The 21,433-nt window shown below is 40.7% G+C and overlaps 1 protein-coding gene across 1 annotated transcript; it reads right to left on the bottom strand.

The window, feature by feature from the left end:
- Positions 1-318: 318 nt before the first annotated feature.
- Positions 319-21,256, bottom strand: slc17a7a (solute carrier family 17 member 7a). The gene is made up of 13 exons (XM_034088773.2): positions 21,137-21,256; positions 9,583-9,835; positions 9,220-9,338; positions 8,919-9,033; positions 7,107-7,194; positions 6,851-6,937; positions 5,963-6,105; positions 5,643-5,792; positions 4,900-5,032; positions 3,897-4,007; positions 3,389-3,516; positions 3,239-3,308; positions 319-3,155 (listed from the first exon to the last, which is right to left on the bottom strand). Exons 1-13 carry the CDS (start codon positions 21,196-21,198, stop codon positions 2,854-2,856), a joined length of 1,761 nt encoding a protein of 586 aa, XP_033944664.1. The 5' UTR covers positions 21,199-21,256; the 3' UTR covers positions 319-2,853.
- Between the last annotated feature and the right edge of the window lie 177 nt (positions 21,257-21,433).

Here is a 21,433-nt window from a genome sequence, read left to right as displayed (position 1 = left end):
CACACACACACACACACACACACACACACACACACACACACACACACACACACACACACACACACACACACACACACACACACACACACACACACACACACACACACACACACACACACACACACACACACACACACACACAGGCATCATGCCCCACCCTCTGGACGTCATCCTCACTTCCGGTGTCTGTGACGTCCATGTTTCTCCCTCACTCTCCCACTGAGTGCATCTGCTCTCCCATCTAATCTTTGCCTAAAATCACGGAGATAATCCTGCATCCATCTGTCTCGAGAGAAAGACAGAGAACTGACATTGCGCTCATGATGTATAAAACATTAATTTAATGCGTCATCATGCTGATATTCCTGATGACATGATTGTGCTGAAGTAGTGACATCAGTAAATAAATTGCTTACATTTAATTATACACAAGGTAATCTGACATATACATATTTTATACATAGAATATTCTCCACATTTTGGCATGGTTAAACATGATCAATTCTTTTTTTATTTTCAACACTGACTCCCACCACACATTTCATCAAGGAGAAGGACAACATTGGAACAGCCAAAGACAAACTTGATTAAATACACCAATACAACACTTACAAATGAAGTTCTTCACAGGAATCGCCATTCATGTCTTTTTAGACATTTCACACAAAACGTATTTGACCATTAAACCCTTATGTGAATTCTTTACAACATTCAAACGTTTTTTTGACAAAATAGAGTTGAAACAGCAAACTCTATAAGTTATGAATTAGATTCTTGATTTAAAAGAGCTGTCTGCAATTTTACTTTTCAAATTAAAATAAAACACTGAGCACGCAGAGGGCAGCATTTTTCTTGCATGAGTGTGTGTGTAGTCATGTATCTGCATTGACATGCACTTTAATGTTTCTTGTGCTGTGCAGCTGGTACAGTACCACATTCATTCTCCTGAGCATGTAAGCGTCCTCTCAGAAGAAATACTTGACTCCATTACCCAGCTGTCAGTGCATCAAGATGGAGAAGGTGCTGCTTTTATGGATGGGTGTGATAGCAAACCTCAACACACCCTCTGATAACTTAATACTTCCTAATCTGTTGAGGCTCCATACCTATAGCCATGTTAATACCAAATAGTGTGCGACCACTGTCTCGGCACACATTGAAAATAGCAATCTGTGTGTGTATGGTTGTATGTGAGTGCTATTGTGTGTGTGTAAAAGGAAAAGAGGGATGGCGGGGCAATGCACTTCTATGCTCATTAAAACATGCTCACCGCACAATGTTTCAGCACCTGCATCCAACACAATAACACACACATACACAAACGCAGACACATTGACAATTTAAAAAGCTCTGACCCACCAAATCAAACATGGCTCAAATGTAGGAACTAAAGAAGTGGAAACACTGACTGAGAGGAGCAGACAGAGTGTTAGGTACAGGAGGAGAGGCAGCCGCAGAGAAAGGCAGAAACAGAGGCAGCACATGCTGTGACGACGCCAGGTAATAATACATGTTGTTCCTCGCTGGTAATGCAGTGTAAGAGTTAGGCAACTATCACACTCTACTTGTCACTCTGGGCCACCTCTCTAATGGGAGCGCACACACACCAAAACGGAAAGTCACTAATGTCAGAAGATTACTCATGTGTTGTGACCCATAAGCCTGGCTGGCCGTGACCTAGATGGCTCAGACCCAGGTGAGATTCAGCTAGACGCTACATGCAAGCTCAAACACACACTTTTGCACATTCAAATGCACACACGCATCAAGGGAAGGCTGTTGTAACAGAAGCTTTACAGCTTTACACAAACAAACACAGACTGATACAAAACCTAAGCACCATTTTCCTCTTTGATTGAATAGTTAGAAAGTATTCACCACATGCATGCACTTAAATAATGCATGCTATGGAACATAACGTCATAATACATCACCAGCATCTGATTGTCCACAAGGGGCCTCACTCTTAAAAACACATTAGCTTTTAGTTTGTGGATTGATTTTTTTAAATCATATGCTCAGTATGTTGTCTATTAAGGCTGAGAGCCTTGGGAGTTCTAGAGACTACTGAAAAGTGTGAGTATTGTACTGGAGTGACATCTAATGTTGTATTTAGTACGTTGGACAATGATGTTAGCTGAAAAGTTTAAAAACTAAGGTGCTTTCCCAGCGAAAACAGGTAAATGTGTGACATACACATTTAAATACACTACAATGCCAGCGGCTTGAGAGAGTTGTTGTACACTCAAAAACCAAGCCACACACACTAACACACATACACTGAATCTCGTCAGTGATGTTGTGGAAACAGAGCTCCTGACCAATCACAATGAGCTCAGGAACAGAAAGGAAGTCTGGGATATATGAGTCCAGTTTTCACTAATGAATACCGTATGTGCTTGTGTACATTAACCTCTCTAACACCTGCATGCATCTACACACACACACACACACACACACACACACACACACACACACACACACACACACACACACACACACACACACACACACACACACACACACACACACACACACACACACACACACACACGCACGCACGCACGCACGCGCACACACACACACACACACACACACACACACACACACACACACACACACACACACACACACACACACACACACACACACAATGGAATAAATCAAATGCATACTTTTGATATGTGCAATTGTAAATATTTAACAAAAGCACACAGCAGGTCCATTCAGTATAGCAGTGACTCTCTGACAATCCCTTTCCAAAAAACAATCTTCCTCTTTTCTTTTTAAACGTGTATCGTGTGGATCTTCTATGTCAGCTCCCTCTTCTCTTCTCCACCGTACATAAGAGTTCTATCCAGGCTTCTGCACATACTCCTCAGACTTATCCCAGTCCGACACCCATCCCGACCCGGCTCCGGCTCCTCCTCCGGCTCCTCCTCCGGCTCCTCCTCCGGCTCCTCCTCCGGCTCCTCCTCCTCCTCGTCCTCCATTGGAACCAGCGACTGGTTGGCTCATGGCCCCGTACTGCCCGCCTCCCCGGTAGAGATCCTCTGTTTCATTGGCCAGTTCATCCTCATCGATAATACCACACTTTTCCTCACTGGTGTCTTCTATGTCTGCCCATGGCTGCTTTTCCCCTGATGCAAAGAGTCCTAGTGGGGAAAAATACAATAGGTTTAGACCGAGGTCTCCTGCACGTAACTAACCAAACACTTTATTCAGAGTCAAGACATACCATAGAAAATCACTCCTCCATAATGTACGAGAGAAGCTATAAGGAAGACATACTTCCACTCGTCACGTGTCTGAAAAGAAAGGCATGGAATATGGGTGAGAATTCTTTCGTCACAGCATTTCAAAGTTGATACAAGTAATGGTTTTTTACCTTGTGTTTAGTCATGGCTCCCACAATGAGAGGACACACCATGCCAGATAATGTGCCCACCCCGTTTGAGATGCCCATCAGTATGCTGGCGTATCGAGGGGCGATATCCAAGTGATTGACATTAAACCCTGGGTTAAAGAACAAAACAACATATTATACATTTCTTACAATGTTAGTGAAGCAGTCACATGGTGTCCATGTAGTGACAACTCAAAATAACAGTTACCGTTTTAATCATCATGACATGTTTTGAAACACACTTATTCGGTTCCTTGCTGAAAGTTGAGAGGTCAGTACCACTGTGTACAGTGAACATGTTGCTAAAAGCTGCAGCTTAGCATAACGACTGTAAAAAAGGGCTAATAGCAACCCTGATGTCTGCGAATATTAAAAATGATGTTGTTTGGTGATTTTTATTTTTACAGGGCTTATGTGCCAGGACTAGTGGTATGGTAGATGGTATGGTAGTGGTATGGTAGACAGCAAACTTGTTTATAACATCTCTCACCTGAGATAGCAAATCCACTGAAACCCACAGCGAGGACCAAGAACGAAATGGCAACAGCTTTTGTGTGAGAAAATCCCACAACCAGCAGGAGGGTGGCCTCCATCCCAAAACCTGAAACATGGAAACACAACAAAAGTGTAAAGGGCAGATCTCCACCAGGTGTGTCTCCTCCCCAACAAAGAATGATTGAATCTCACTCAGTTTTCCCGGCTCTCTGAGACGGCAGGGAAAATAACACATGTTGGTATTTTTTTATCTGGCGTTGTGACTACTATCTTTTTTGAATGTACTCTATTGTTGTTCATAACATATCAGGTTCGGAACGCAATTTTTTCGCCACGACAAAGGCCAACATTTGGTCTACAACTATTTAGTTTTGCCTTGCCAATAGACAAAGATGCCTTTTATTAATGTGACCATTACCGGTAGCTAAAGAGCACTAAGGAAAAAGAGCAATAACAGTATAAAACAGTGAATACTTTTTTTTAGGAACAACCACAAGCATGGTGAGGTCCTTGAGCATTAATTCACAAATTAGCAAACAAATATATTATCCTGATGGTTCCAGTAGTAGGTGAGATTAACCATGGACACAAATTATACATGTGTTTACACTTGCAATTGAAACCCTGCTACAACCTTTAGGATGAGCTAAGTTATTGATATGATTCTAGTACTGGCAGAGCTGCACAGTTGCTGTGTAAAAGTTCTCACGATGTTTTCTACATTTTAGGACACTTATGCCAATCAATAAAAATCTATATAATGCAATAATTGAATGTCATCAAACAGAAGGATGTTGATTGAACTAATCTCAAATGCTGCTTACTTTAGTCTCTCATTTTCTTTATATTGCTTTCACTTTAGCAAATGTGAAATTACATCATCATTTATACATTATTTGCTTCGTGTGTAATTCAGTTACTGCTTTTGGGTTGTCTTGATATTTCTTTCCCCCGTTCTTCACAACTATCACCCTTTCCTGTTCCTGTTTTACTCTCACCTCCACAGTTCATGAGCTTCCTGACGTTGGTGGTGGTCATCAGGTTGTGGGTTCTCAGGTAGTCCGCCAACTGGCCTCCAATAGGCACGATGATTGTCATCACCAGATGGGGCAAAGCTGACACCATGCCCACCTGAGAGAGGAAAGGGGAGAGAGAAAGTGTGAGAGGAATAGTGTTTTTATACATTATCATAAACAAAGGGGGTTGAAGATTAAAATAGATTGAACATCTCCCATTTAAGATAACTGGATTAAGCATATTTTTCATAGCAAATGGAACTGGATAATAGTTTTATGCGGATTGGGGCACCTTTGAAATGAGCTTAACAATTGTAAATTGTGACATAATACATATGCAGTCGAACAGTCACCCTTATCTCCCAGCATTTCCTATCGCCTCTACACGGTTTGCTATCAAATTAAAGCAAAATACACTTAAAGACACCACTAGCATTGTTATGCCATCCCCCAGAATTACATTTTCTATACATCTGTTGAAATACTTGAGATGATTAGTTCAAGGTTATTATGACCCATAGGCCAAACATGATCAGGTTGAAATATACCAACATTTCCCTCCAGTGCCTTTGAGCAAAGCCTTAACAACACATAAACCCTCCATTGACAGTTGCTTTGGGCACACTCCAATTGTGTTTATAAAACGTGTTTGAAAGCAAAATATAGAACAAAAACTACTTCTGTAAAGAAAGTATTTTATAGGTTTATGGATGATATAGTCTCACCTTGCTGATCTCAAAGCCAAAGACTTCCTCAAAGTAGGCGGGCTGGCTGATGAGCAGCAGGTAGAAGGTCCAGCTCCTGCAGAAGTTGGCCACAATGATAGCGTAGACTGGCATGGAGGTGAAGAAGGCTTTCCATGGGGTTTTAAATTTCTGCCACCAAAAGGAATAAGATATTACTGGGATGCACTGTTTTGACTAAGATGGTTCAAGAACAATAGAGTCAAGGTAAATATTATATAGAGAGTGTGTATTTGTGTAAATATGCAGGACTAAGAAACTTTCAATGGTACATTAATGGTAAACATTTTAAAGAGCCATACATGCAGAGGATTAAGGAATGATCCTGACTCTCCGATTGCATCTTCAATGTATTTCCTCTCCTCTGTTGTGATGGTGGGATGGGCTGCAGGACTCTCATACGACACCAGAACCCAGAACAAATACCAGAATATCCCAAAACAGCCTGGGAGAGGAAGAGAGAGAAAGCAAAAGAAACCAACATGGGTACAGAGGATACAAAGCTAGGAAGCTAAAGAAGTGATACAGAGAAAGGGAGAACACTGCACCTTGAACCCATTTTGTTGCACTTTGTAACTTTGGATGATATTATAAGGATATATTTGTTATGGTTGTCCCTGTCATGTCCTCAAGCTGCTCTTCCTCAACCATGTGGGATTTACCGAGTTTCCTGATGGACAGAAAGCTTCACTTGTTGCTAAAGTAACGCTAACAGTAGCTTCTGTCAGCTAGCTCTGTTAGCTCAGTTAGCTTTGCTGCCAGGACTTGAGCTGGCAAACAGACAATGAATCTGGTTTAGTGACATTAACTAGCTTGCTTTGTCTTGTGTTGTTGCACTTGCTTGATGTTAAGCTATGATAGCAAAGTTGTCAGCTTACTGGTTTTTTATTATAAGCAATATAATCAGAACAGACGCAGACGTAAATGCTCTACATATTAACCTGAGCATACACGTTCAACTCAGAATCAGTAGGATGTTGTGCTAATATTTGGATTTCAAATACTTGATGTAGAAAGATAAATCATTTAATTTATATAAAAGCTCAGCCATTCTTTAATTTTAGCTTTGGAAACACACCAGTAGGAAAAATGTCCATTTGAAATGAAGATTGCTTGGGTTTGCATTAATATTTTGCTCAGCTGATAGTGCTGCAGCTGGCACACATGTATAGATATACAAGGATACTAACCATAGACATAGAATACTGAAGACCACCCGGTGTATTGAACCAGTATCCCGGCTAAAGGCATTGCCACCACCGCCCCTGCATAGGATCCTGAAAGGCATCACATAAAGAAAAGCAACATGTTATTCATTTAATAATACAAGTTCAGTGCTCGAAATGCTTACTTTATTGATATTCAGTGGTCATAGAAATACGCATTTACAGATATTTCAGATATTGAATTTTTAGGGGAAATATATCATTAGACTAGAAACTTTACCACAGAAGGCTGTTGTTGCTAATCGACTTCTCTCAAGAGGAGGCGCCCACTTGGCCCAGATCCCGTGGCAGGCTGGATATGATACACCCTGAAGGACACAATACACAATACAGTCAGAGAATCACTTGGTGGAGTAGTGGTGGAGTAGTCTAAAAAAGAAGTTAGTACGTTTATGTTTATTTAGGATCCCCATTAGCTTTTGCTCTTGACAAAAGCTACTCTTCCTGGGGTCCGACACTTAAAACAATACAACAATACAACAACATTCAAGACATAAGTCCTGACATCATGAACAACATAAACAACATCATCAACAATCTCATCCACATTAACCAGTTCAAGAGGAAATACAGAGAAATTATGTTCTCGAGGTACAGGGGGGTAGGTGTTTGACTATGTGTATGTGTATGTGTGAGTATGTAGGTGTGTATATGTATATGTGCATATATGTATCAATCAATATCAAACTCAGCCAAGGGTGAGTGCACAAGACACCCACCTGTACAAAGCATGAGATACAATTCAATTAGGGTACACAGTTCACAAGGGTACATGGTCCTTAGTAGATGGCCCTTCAATCTCTTCTTGAAAGAGGCTCTGGACTCTATTTCAGCAAGGTAGTTTGGCAATGAGTTCCATTCCATTATAGCTTCATAAGTCACAGAAGATTTGTCCTGGGTTTAGGTGCCCGTAGATGGCCTGATGTAGCTTATCTAGTCTTATGGTCATGCTCGTCTCTTGTGTAAACTATTTGATCATAAAAATACAGTGTTTTTTTGCTAAATTGGACATTTCTGAGAAAAGTGATAACTCCAATATGAGTGCGCTTCGAACAGTGGAGAGCTAGTCTGGCAGCCTTGTTTTGAGCTATTTGTAATTTCTGTATGTGTGTTTATGCTGCTGATGACCATATGACCGGACAGTACTCAAGATGTGACAAAACCAGAGACTGGATGACTTGTTTCAAAGTGGTTGGTGTTACATACTTTGTACATTTTCTCGTCACAGCTATGCTCCTTCCCATTTTAGTTACGATACTGTCTATTTGCTTTATCCACTTTAAACCAGAATCAAGAACAATGCCAAGCAACTTAGCCTCGATTACCTGTTCCACTGGCTGAACAGGCAGTGTCAGGCTTAATGAGGATTGCTGCTTAACATATGTCTGGATCCGAACACCATTGCTTTTGTTTTTGCAATGTTGAGTACCAGTTTGTTATGTTGACCCAGTCTGCTATGGCTTTCATCTCTATTTTAAGTAGATTGTTTAACTCACTGCATGTTGATGCTGTACTGTACATTGTAGAATCACCAGCATACATTATTACTCTGGACTTATTTAATATGTAAGGAAGGTCATTTATGAATATTGAATATAACAAAGGCCCAAGCGAACTCCCCTGTGGGACCCCACACTGCAACACCTTACTTTCAGAAAAGCTCCCATTGAAAAAGACTCGCTGCCTTCTCCTAGTCAGGTAGCTCTCCATCCAACAACACATAGCAACAGAACCAAAGCCATAGCTTTTGAGTTTGTTCAGCAGCAGACTGATCAATTACATCGAAAGCTGCGCTAAAGTCTAACATGACAGCTCCTACAAGCCTCCTATCATCCATGCTCTTTAACCAGTCGTCGGTCATTTGTGCAAGTGCTGTACTTGTAGAGTGACCATCTCTATAGGCATGTTGGTAGTTCGTTGTCAGATTGTTACTTGAAAAGTAGTATTGAATTTGGGTGTATACTATTTTTTCTATTAATTTACTTAACACAGTTTACCATCCAATACACATGAACATAAGCTCATACTGTACCTCAACAAGGCCCTGGCATATCCTGACCAGTATGACGCAGCTGTAGTGGCAGCGAGCAGCAGATGGAATCAGCATGTTGAGGACTGATGTTGCCACTATGGCAAAACCAAATACTCTTAAAACAAAAGAACAACGAAGTTGCATCAGATTGAATATTCAACCGGTCGCATGACTTAACATCACCACGTCTGTTCGGCGTGAGGACATTTAGTAGTCTCATTTAACCACTTGTTAGCAATCGTATTTATTTAGACATAAGATAATTAACCAGTGGGTTATTTGTGACATATTTGACATTCACCTGTTGGCAGCAAATTTCCTACATATAAAGCCCCCCGGGATCTGTGTGACGATGTAGCCCCAGAAGAAGGAGCCATGGATCATCCCGACTGTCTCAGGGTCCCAGCTGAACTGTGCAGCCTAGAGAAAAGACGGAATATAGCTTTTTTTTGCATTATTTTGACAACAGGTAAATTGTTTGGTATGAAAAAAGTGTCATAATGAGGAAGTCAAGTGGGAGCACCAATGTACAAAATACAGTATGTTCACCCTGCGAAATATTTAAACAGATCATAGAAAAACAAAAACAGATATTACAAACATACTTGACAGAGACAGACTGATGCAGTACATCTGAACGCTTTTATTTCTTGTCAACACTTACCACAAGCACTTCTTTGTTGCCTTTGTAGACAGTATGGTCATTCACCATGCTAACAATGGCAACGCCCAGGTTGCACCGGATCCCGAAAGAGATGCAGAATCCCAGGCCAGACAGGATGGCGATGATGTACCGCCTCGGTAAGCCACAGCAGGTACAGTCCACCACCGGCAGCTCCTTCTCCTCCACCAGCTCAGGACGGCCCTCCGCTGATAACTCAATGGTTTCTCCATTGGGCTGCCGCTTCTCAATCAACCTGAGGGGAGACACAGAGAATGAGCGTGGAGGAAAGGAGGAAAACAAGCTGGCCTCTGCACCTCAGAAAACAGTGTGGATCCAAAGGCTTCCAAAGATATATCAAGCTTTAGAGGAATCGTTCGTAAAAGCTCACACAACATTGGCTTTTTCAATTTGATGTAGGATTGCTTCCATGAGAGACAATGCACTTTGGGTTTATTCTGTTTACATTTTGATTTAAGTGATGGACCCACTAAGTTACACATGGTGCAACAGGAAAACACTGAATATATGCATCTGTATGTTATTGGGTTTTTTTTACACAATATTATTCGGATCATCTGCTCTGACAGTGCAACACTGCAAGCATATATTATAGACATAATTAATTCTGCCAAGTTAATGTTTTTAGTCTGTCAGCAGAATTAAGGAAAAATGACTGGCCCAATGTTCATGAAAAATTAAAGCATAGACCAAGAGATAATGCATGACATTTTGGTGTTAATTCAAATTACAGGGCACATAAAATAATTATATTTCACTTTTGTTAACGTTGTTAGACAGCAGGGCCTTAGAGGTCTGCCTTCTCTTATCGACCTTCTCTTTTTATTAGTTTTCATTTAAAAATGTGCAACTAAAAGCAATCTGCCCAGCTGCTCAATTACTTTAGGGGGCTAAAATTGTTGTCTGGCATTTCCCTAAAACACAAACATTACTCATGAAAAAGATTGAGAGGTCACGGTGAGAGTCCGATGCACACCACCCTTGGGGACAAAAACAGTCTTTGCTTCAAGAAGAAATGTGTTTGTATGCCAGTCTTAAAATGCACGAAACATTGTGGCAAGGCATCGGCACACATTAAGGAAGACAAGGCTTCTCTTTATCTCCCATGCACATCTTTAAGACACAACATGATTCTCAACAAGGAGAAATTAACAAATGTTAAACAAATGTGGGGAAACTGGTATCATTTAGTGGGGTAAGCATGTTATTATGAGTGCATTTATCTTTCCACTGCAGGGATTGGATAGAATTTGTCTTCTTCCCCTAGGTTACTTTCTATGTCTTTCTCTCACACACACCTCCATGCAACATGCACTATGTCGGGGTCGTGTCTGACTCAGCACCTCCCAGTGTGTGGAAGCAGCTGTCACTATCCGAGGAGCAGCGTTAGCCACGACAGCACATTCCCCGTGTGTCGCTCCAGCAGGACGCCTCGGACCTGCTGCCATACTGGTGCTGTGCAATATGTAGGGATGTGTGTTTAACACCGCTAGGTTATTCAGATGGTACAGTAGTGCCAGAGTCTTTTAGATGAACATTTCACAGAACAGCTAAATTAATCTAAACAGTTCAGGTAATATTGTAGGTGTGGTTTCCAAAAAATACATCCATTCTGTCTTATATTTCGTGTATGTCTTAAAGGTAGGGTACGTAAGAATGGAGAAACCAGCTCGAATGCGCTAGAATTTGAAAGTACGCAGCCAAACAAAAATCAGACTTCCTTAGAGAGCCCCTCCTCCAACACGCACGAACGCACACATGACCAATGAGGGCACGAGATAAGTTTGTGCACAGATGGAAGGCGACAGGCAGGTAGGCCCTCCAGTTGTCTGAGCCGGCTCAGATAATTGGTTGTGCTTTTTACAGCTACGGCTTCCACAGATGACGTTTTTTATGTATTTATTGTCAAAGCATTTAATATATTCATTGCTATCGGGATGTTAAGAGCATTCCATGGAATATAACAACAAATGTTACTGAAGTGAATTACCTACCCCACCTTTAACCTTTTTTTTGTTTATCTAAATGTTTCTTTTTTTGTCAACCAATGATTTTCTGAATGTAGTTTTTAATTATTATTTAATAGTACACTTTATAATCAGTTTATTTAAGAAGAAATCATCGGTTGCTGTTATTTTAGGCTGATCATTTTTGTCGTTTTTTTCTAAAAGAGTCAAACAGAGAAGTCAGGAGAGCGGCCATCTGTGCATTTCAACACACACACACACACACACACACACACACACACACACACACACACACACACACACACACACACACACACACACACACACACACACACACACACACACACACACACACACACACACACACACACACACACACACACACACACACACACACACACACACACAAATATGCTACACTTAATGCTTCCTGCAGGTTTTTCCAATTGAATCAGACATAGTGAAACCCTTTTGAATGCATGTACTGTATGTTTTATTTCGGAGTCCACAGTAAAATGCGCCTGTGTGTTTAAGCCGTCCACTTTCCATTGGGCTGATCCAGTTATTCAATGATCTGGAGAATCATGAACATAAACAGACACAATCACAACGAGGATTTGTTCCCTGTAACAAGGATGGTTGCAAATTCGAGGTTCAGATTGTTCCTACATTCACAACATGGAAGGCAGCTATCTTTTTTTAAGGAAAGATTCAAGACAATTCCTCTCTCTCAGGCTCTCAGCACAGGGAAACTCCAAGATAACTCACACGCCAACGCAAGACAAGTCAGACTCTGACTCTGCTAAATTATGGATGTGTTTTTGGTGAGATAAATAATTCACTCTAGCTTTTACATCATGATCTGTCACTCTCTATCTGCTATAGTCTGTCTGCATACACTCTGTCTCCTCCAGTCTTTTTATACCTCAGATATGGAAGTGGATTTCACTCCCTCCCCCATTTTCACACAGCACACTCCGTCCTTATAATCTCTTCATACGTCCATCAATACAGAAAACATAATAATAATAATAACAACAGACATGCCAGTATAAATATTAATAAATGAAAACTTGGTATATCATGAGATATTCTACATTTAAGGTAAAACACAATGAACTACTACAGGAAAGTATGCTTTGTAAAGCAACGTTTTTGAATTTGTAGGAGATTAAAGCGGCTGCATCCACTCTCTCCCGCTCTGTCTCTCTCTCCTAATCTATCACAACATTCAGATTAGGATTACAAAAATGATTTACTTCCGGAAATGAATATGGAGGGACAGGCGTGCTGGGCGTGGCACGCCATGCTTCCCCCTCTATCACGACACACTGTTGAGTTCATGCTGTCCCTTCAATTATCAGGGGAACGCTTTGTATTCACGTCTTCAAACTCTCTATAAACTGTTAACATGTATCTTATTAGTGCTTATAAACGTCTTGTAATCTTGATTTAGTTCTTCTGGGTAATGCTTTGTAAGAAATAATAGTAAAAACTGTTAATAGCCTAGATATCAATGTCTTATAAATCCTTCTTATCAAAGATACTCTGAAAACATGATGTCAAAGTGGATAATCATTTTTTTTATTAATCCTCATAAACGCAAGAAGAAAGGCTTTGTAAAGGGTCACACCTGCATGTAAGATATTTTAACTCATATTATACGTTTTAAATGCTATTACAAACAATTATAAAACATATCAACAAGAAATAGAGCCACTTTGACATATTTAGGGATTTTTAAATATACAAGTTGAAAGATACCATGATATTATATTTGTAAAGGCCTGTATTGGGTGATGTTTTATAGATTATTTCCCTTGTGCCCCCATTTTTGCCTAAATATATATGAAAATTAAGCAAAGTAAAACAACAAATGAAATAGCTGTCTCAAAGTGTGCTTTTGTGCTAGCCCACTAAAACATTGGTTTATATGTAACTCATTATTTCAATTTATTAACTTAGAAAACTATTTTCCAGATAGTGTAGCTGCAAAAAGCACATTGTTAATAAGTGCGTATAATAAAGTATGATTTTATCATAAAAAAGCTACCAAAGAAGACGTGCAAAATAGATTAACTCAAATAATGATTGCAATACTATTACAAGCAATTATAAGACACAGAGGCTTTTATTATTGCCTTGAAGCGGTCTATAAACTGTTAACATGTTTGTAAGTGTGTAAAATGACTTATAATCGAAATGTGTCTTTATAATGATTTACAATTAACCTTATTCTCAAACTGCTTAAAACATAGAACCGGCTATTTGCAAACCAGTATGCGTTCACTATCATCATTGTCATCATTTGAGTCAAACATTTAATAATTTCTTAAATGTTCAATTCTGCCACATTTGTTTCAAACTCATGTATTTTGAGCCGGATAAATAATTCATATATTTCTGAGAAATGACCAGTTGTTAAAGGTGTAGACTGAAGGACAATGTAAGACAATCTTCATTATTTGAATGTGCACAGGCCTTCACAGAGCTTCAGCATTGACATCAAGGTGCATTAAACATAAGACACAGAAAGATGAAATGGTTACTAATTCAGGAAATGAAAGAGAATAGATGTTCTCATTTGACACAAGGGAAGGTGTGCATATGTTGAATCAGTTTTCGGACTCACACTCTGTGCCAAACAAACGTGCTGACTCGCCCCCCCCCGAGTGGAGCTCAGTATCCTACTTCAGAGCTAGTGAAGGTTGCAGGAAGATCCTCATTAAACCTCCCGACAGATTGCAGCCTGACAACAACACATACGCTACCAGCTAACGAGGCTAGCCCACAGCAAAAATTAGCGTTAATTGCAGATGCTTCCCACTAAAGGGCAATCTCACTCTAGTGTGTGTTTGTCCACAGGAATGAGTGTCTTAAAAATAGCTAAGGGTCTAATGCTTCTAACATGGTGTATTAATAGGGCAGTGAAGGCACACTCACATCATAAACAAATCAGAAAAGTTGAAGATAAAGCAACATTTGCAAGTATGCATGGAGGGCAGCACATAACTTGCTAGGTCTGATAGAGTACAGGCAGGCCCGCCTTAACCTGCCATCAGGCCCTGGGGCTGATAGGTTTTGTAGGCCCCCTATTTAAACAACAAATGAAAGTCATTTATAGCCTCGGCAGGCTCTGTGATCGCACTTCTCCACTCTGCTCTACGTGCGCCTGGTCCTCTCCTCCAGATGAGTGACGTATCGGGCCTCCCTCATGTATTTGTCCGGTTGCCGTTGGCTCCCCTCCACGTAGCAAGTCCTCGTCGTCCTCTCCATCTCCTCCAACATCCCTCCTGTCTGGGTTTCCTCTCCCGCTACTCCATCGCTATCAGAACCAGACGGCCTACTTGGCTCCGAGGCCCCACGGCCGGCACCGCTGCCGCTCGGTACAGAACTCATCTGTCCTTCCTCCTCATCCTGGCCTACAAGTTTAAAATAACCTGTAAGCTTCGACATTTTGTGTAATAGATGCTTGTCTCGAAACTCCTTTTCCCTCAACAATTTCCTTTTCCGAGCGCCACTCTCAAACTTTTTCTTCTCAAACTTTTTCTCCTAAACAACCTTCATCCGTCACTCAATCACTCGCAATTTGAATACGTCACATGTGAAACATATTCTCATTCTGATTGGCTGTGAAGTGGTGCCCACTGACTGTTTCGGAGTCATCTCTGGAATCCATCGATCTGATTGATTAGCGGAGCAAATGATCAAAATACTACGGAGGGAAGATATTTTCGTTTGGATTACTGGTCTGGGGGAAGCTCGCGAGTGTGTGTGTATACGTGTGTGTGTTTGTGTATTTTTGAGTTTGTGTGTATTGTGTTTGTTTCCCGGGGAAAACACTCACGAGAAACACAGGCTGTTGTTATGCCTGCTGTGACGTCAAGTTACTCCGTTCTCCGCTTGTAATTATGCCTTTACAAGCTTCAACGTTGTATTTATCATCTGAATTTGCCGAAACAATTTTAATATTCTGAAAGCCAAGACTTTGTTTATTTGAAACCAGATGAAAACAAACTGTAACGGACCCTGCCGTGTTATCTATGATTACTATACGCCTTACATTCATAATGTCAGCCGGAGGGAGGGGGAGTGAGAGCTGTCATCTTCCCTTTACAAGCTTCAAAAATGTATTTATCGTGTGATTTTGGAAATAAAAGTTTCATATTCTGAAAGCCAAGACTTTGTTTATTTAAATGTTTTTTAAAAACATCCGAAATAAAAACTTTAAAAAAAATGTTTATAAACTTTTTTATTGGCTCATGATAGGCCCCTGATCTCTGTAGGCCCCTGAGCTTCAGCCCAGGTCAGCCCGTGCATTAAGGCGGCCCTGGGTACAGGTATGAATCAAAGAGCTTTGTCTTGTGGTCATTTGCCTTCGTGCGAGGCTCACAGCGCTGTGTTCCTGTACTCAGCTGATGTAGCTCTTCTCGTTAGCATAGCGAGGATCTGATTGGTCTCAGCTGGCAACAATTAATGAGCGAGAGAGCATGAGCAGGCAGGAGCACCGTGACCTCGGGCTCTCTGAAATATCATAATTACAATATAGTAACAGGCTCAGTGGAGACTCAGCATCGACACATACCTCACACTGAGCTCTTTTCTGTGCTTTTCACCGGAGCACGAGAAGCAAAGTTCAAACTATGACATCATTATGAGTTAAATCTGACATGAAATGTTCAAAAAGTCAGCCTGACAGAGCAATTTAATGTAACTCAATATACGCATTGCCACAATACACAATAGATTATAGAAATTTGATTAGATAAAAACACTGGAAGAGAAGAGAAGTATTTTTATTTTGTATACACTGTAGACCTTAACTTTTTTGTGTTTTTGTTTGTGTGTTTGCGTGTTTGTATGTGTGTGTGTGTGTGTGTGTGTGTGTGTGTGTGTGTGTGTGTGTGTGAGTGTGTGTGTGTGTGAGAACGTGTGTGTGTGTGTTTGCGTGTTTGTATGTGCATGTGTGTGTGAGAGAACATGTGTGTGTGTGTGTGTGTGTGTGTGTGTGTGTGTGTGTGTGTGTGTGTGTGTGTGTGTGTGTGTGTGTGTGTGTGTGTGTTTTGTGTGTATGCAGATGCAGTCAGCACTCACTTAGAGATTAAGTCTACTATGTGACTATATAGATAATACGCCTATGAAGGTCACACGTGTAGGTGTATAAACGCTTTGTGTGTGTGTGTGTGTGTGTGTGTGTGTGTGTGTGTGTGTGTGTGTGTGTGTGTGTGTGTGTGTGTGTGTGTGTGTGTGTGTGTGTGTGTGTGTATGTGTGTCCACAGGAGAGGGAGGACACAACAGTGGTGTGACAGGATGGGGAGGAGGGTGTCTCCCTGGGTGAATCAATCCTACAGAGACCCAATCTGTTCACTTCAGGGAGAAGAGAAGCTAACAGAGGAAGGGGGAGACACCACGATCGAAATGACTACATAACTGACATTTCTATGATAAATATAAATCCTTAACCTCCAGTCTATATCTCCACATATCTGCTTTTTAGAAAAAAGTACTAGAGTAGGTGGGCTGACATGAATACATAGAAGTGTTTTTCACATACAACACAATGCAGGATCAATTCAGCACACAGATGTGAACAAATAGTGACCAGGGCGTCGGGCGTTATATAATATTTTTACTGTCAACCTCCCTCGCTGTCTCTCTCTCCCTCTCTATCATCCTCTTATCGGAGGATTACGCAGAACGCTCTGTGAATTTAATATACAGGCAGGGTAACAAAAGTCCCGGGTCACCAACCGGCACAGGAGACTCACGGTGGTATTCTGTCCCAGCTGATATGTTATCTCAAAATCACAAATCAGGCAAAAATCATGATTCTTTTTTTTTTTTGTGGTGAAAAGTGACCTCCTGGGAGATTATCACTGCTTTAACATCTTAATAAGAAAATAATAATGATGGTCCATCACACTAATAGAAATAGTATTTAACGACTTTAAACATCACTGAATTTTGCCCATGGCTGGTTTGAAGATGTGGGCTGCACATTAAGGCTAAAAAGCGGCATTTAGTTGATTATTCAATCCACAACTGTGTCGATCAAATGTCTGTTCTATTTGCATGCAAGAAACGCAAAGAAAATTGGTGATTAAGATTATTAAAATAATGTATTGTATTTGAGAGAAAATATATTTAAATGTTAACTGAATATGGTAAGATGCATACAAATATTACCTGTGGGATGTTTTCTTGACAAAACTAATTATTAGGTATTATTTAGGTTACCTCAAGGCATGGAGGCAGCGTAAATGTGACCAAATGAAGCATTACTGACATCATGGATACAACCAGTATCGCTGCCAATAACTGTGCATGCTGAGCGGCTACAGCTGACTTTCCAAACTGCTCAGCTTGGGCAGACACATCATCTGCGGGGACCCTATAATAAACCTGTGTGTGTGTGTGTGTGTGTGTGTGTGTGTGTGTGTGTGTGTGGGAGTGGTTACACACACACACACACACACACACACACACACACACACACACACACACACACACACACACACACACACACACACACACACACACACACACACACACACACACACACACACACACACACACACACACACACACACACACACACACACACACGATACAGGTAGAGAAAGGGACATAATATACACACTGATAGATAAAAGTTTGAGTCGGAGACAAGCAGAACTGTCTCAAATGTAATGTCAATGTACATTTTTGTGTTTTTTCAAATTCTTTAAGAATCCCAAAACATCCTAGGATTCAAAGAGTAACGTTTATTTGCCTTCACTACAAAAGCTGCTTGCAGAGTAAATATCTTGATGCTTAGAAACTAGTCCAGTAGCTTTATCATTGTCACTGCCATTGTCACAATGTCAATGATTATACTGTCATCGTCACAACCCCTAGACTGATGAAGTAATATGTGACCATTATTCACTAAGTACCGCATTGGGTGGCACTGTACAACATTAATAGATGTACCTTTGGCTATTAAATCCACTAAAGCTGAATTATAAAATGGCCATGATGGCTTAACTACAATATTACATGTCACACCTTTCCAAAAATGCGCCATTTGTCAGGACCCCCTCTGCCTGAGAGCGTGCACAGAGAAGTAGCAATGCTGCTCTGGGCTTACTAAAAAATTAATGTCAAGAACATAGTGTACAATCATTTTAAAATTGATAATAATGCTATAAATAAAATAATGGCAAAGAAATCTGCAGTTCTTGCAGTTAGCCCAAGACGTAATAATCAGAAAATGTAATACAATACACATAGGATCAATTAATTGAATATTTAACACCACCTTTTAGACGTCTGAGTGGTAACTGAAAATGTTCCACTGCATGAAGCATTCCAGCGCATGTAAAATGGATTAAAAATGGATTACATGTTATATTCTGTATTGCCTTGTGCTTAGTGAAACACAAGCTCTCCTGGTGAGGCCGTGCAAACAAAGGCCTGAATGTAAAGTCTTTTAATAAACCTACATGGCATTCTTATGAGATGCAAAACTGGATGCTATAAGAAACTGTGACAGTGATAATAAGAGGACAGTTGTAGTGGGATTATATTTCTCGAGTGCTATGGAGTAGTTTCCAGACATCAGGAGAAGAATAGATGATGTTCAGGCCTACATTTGAAGTTGTTGAAAAAGGAAATAGTGAAAGTAGAACAGTAGAGTGCACTTGTCCTTACAGTGATGAAGTGTATGCTTACCTAGTGGAGTTTAATATAGAAACAGGAGATGCCTTCTGATGGAGAAAATGTTTAAATAATAGATGATCTCCTGGCTGCTTTCATCAGGAGGGATTTAGTCTGTGAAGTGGTGAGATTGCACACAGACACACTCATCTTTTCACACAGTGCAGGGATGTCCTGTGTTCAGGATGCAACACTATAAACACGCACACAGATACATACCTAAAACAATCAGTTTTCCTCATAAATTTGAACAAAAATATTCACTTTCTCTTTCAAAACCATTGCTTGTACCTAACAGTGTGGCCACATCAGACCGAGTTCACTGGTTAAGCCGAAGGATACGCCCACTAAAACCAATCTGGATGCAATCTTACACATCACATCTCTCATAGCATCAGCTGCAGCCGTGCACACGCATGGCTCACGACCAGTTCGTGAGAAAAAGACTGAGATTTGCATGTCCGTTAATCTGGGAGACACCGATAGGCTGGAAAGTTATCTGTGCTGGTGTCTCAATGGCTCAATGGGTGGCAGGATGGAGGATGGAGGAGGAGGGAATGGCTGGAGGAAGTGACATGGGCCGGGATGGAGGGAGAGGGAGGGGACAGTTTAGGGATTTGCGTGGCCCGACAGCTGGACTGAAAAACAGGCTATTTCAGGACAGGATTTATACGTTTGGTTGCTACCTCAAATCCTGAGAGAGCGAGAGCTTAAAGCAGCGGTTATTGAGGTTCTATCAGTCCTTTTAATCTCTCCTGTTTTTGACTGAAATATTGTCATATCACCAATCTGTGTTGCAACTTTTGCAATGATATGCCATTTATTTACATCCAAGTTTGAAATGTTTCTAAACAAGGTACTGCAGTACGGCCTTTCTTTAAAAATGACACTGATATGAAATGGTCAAGGTCAACTTCTTTGTAAACCATCTTTAAAAGCTACTGTGATTCATGTATAGAGGAATTAGACTGATACAGATTCACACTTTTTTTTTTTATAACACTAAATAAAGTTCTTTAAACTGGTACATTTAATGATTAATGGCCTGAGATCTCATGGTTCATTAACTAAACAGAAGAGGCTTAACTTTTGTGGTTGCTCTGATATTTCAAATGGTATAGTAACATTAATGTAACTTTATTTATGAAACAATAAATGGATTGTTGATAGATAGAGATAGATAGATGGATAGATAGATGGATAGATGGATAGATAGATTTAGGATGTTGGTTGCAGCTGATCTACTCTCATTCAGAAAACGAAGGGACACATTATGTAACCACTTAGCCTCTTATCTAAAACTCCAAATTACAAAATGCACTTTGACTAGTTGGGACAAATCTGACCACAGCAAACACACAAACAAACAGGGGAAACGAAAAAAATAGTCTTATTTTCAACAGGAAAGGTTTGCAAAAAGCATCAGACCTCAATGAGAGAACCCTCATGTTCCACATGCACACGCTGCGAGTTCACTGCACTTTCACTGCACAATTTCATCCCTATGATTGACTTCATTATGTTTGTTTCTGTATTAGTTTTTGTGTTTTTTGCGCAACAAAGAACTATCCATCAAAAGACGGACAAAGCTTTTCTCCATCATTTTTCACTCACTTCTGCCAATCCAATCAGAGCGATGCGAAATGCTCGACTTTTTTGCGCAATCCACATCATGTTTGCCGCTAAAACCCAACAGTTGCCTGCTTTTCTAATTAAAATAAATACCTGACAAACTTTTTTAACCACTTAAGAGTTTGCAGGAGAGTGGATGGGAACCGGCAGCATCCTGACATGCTGTCCCGCAGAAAGCATCAGCAAACCCGTGAAAATGGGGGAAAGTCAGAGGAGGAGAATTTTAAAAGAGTCTGTACCTGTTAATTTTTCCCAGAGCTTTGGCCGCGTTCGCCTTAAACCTGTCCGGTCGGATTTCCATCCTCGCAGCTTCTTGACCCGGCCGGTGTGCTGATGTCCCGCGCGCCCTCCTGTCCTGCCTGAACGCGCACAGTACTCTCTCTCCCTCTCTTTATCCCTCCCTCCCCCCTCTCATCCCTCCCTTCTATCACTAGCATCCACTTCACTCTCAGATGGGCCACAGAGGTGCAGGCCTTTCTGGTCCATTGTGAGCAATGACATCAGGATGGTCTTTATTGGACATTTGGAGAATATGG

Source organism: Pseudochaenichthys georgianus, chromosome 8 (genome assembly GCF_902827115.2).
Source record: "Pseudochaenichthys georgianus chromosome 8, fPseGeo1.2, whole genome shotgun sequence".
Lineage (NCBI taxonomy): Eukaryota > Metazoa > Chordata > Actinopteri > Perciformes > Channichthyidae > Pseudochaenichthys > Pseudochaenichthys georgianus.
The sequence above is the reverse complement of the archived record's forward strand: the minus strand, read 5'-3'. Positions and strand labels throughout refer to the sequence as shown.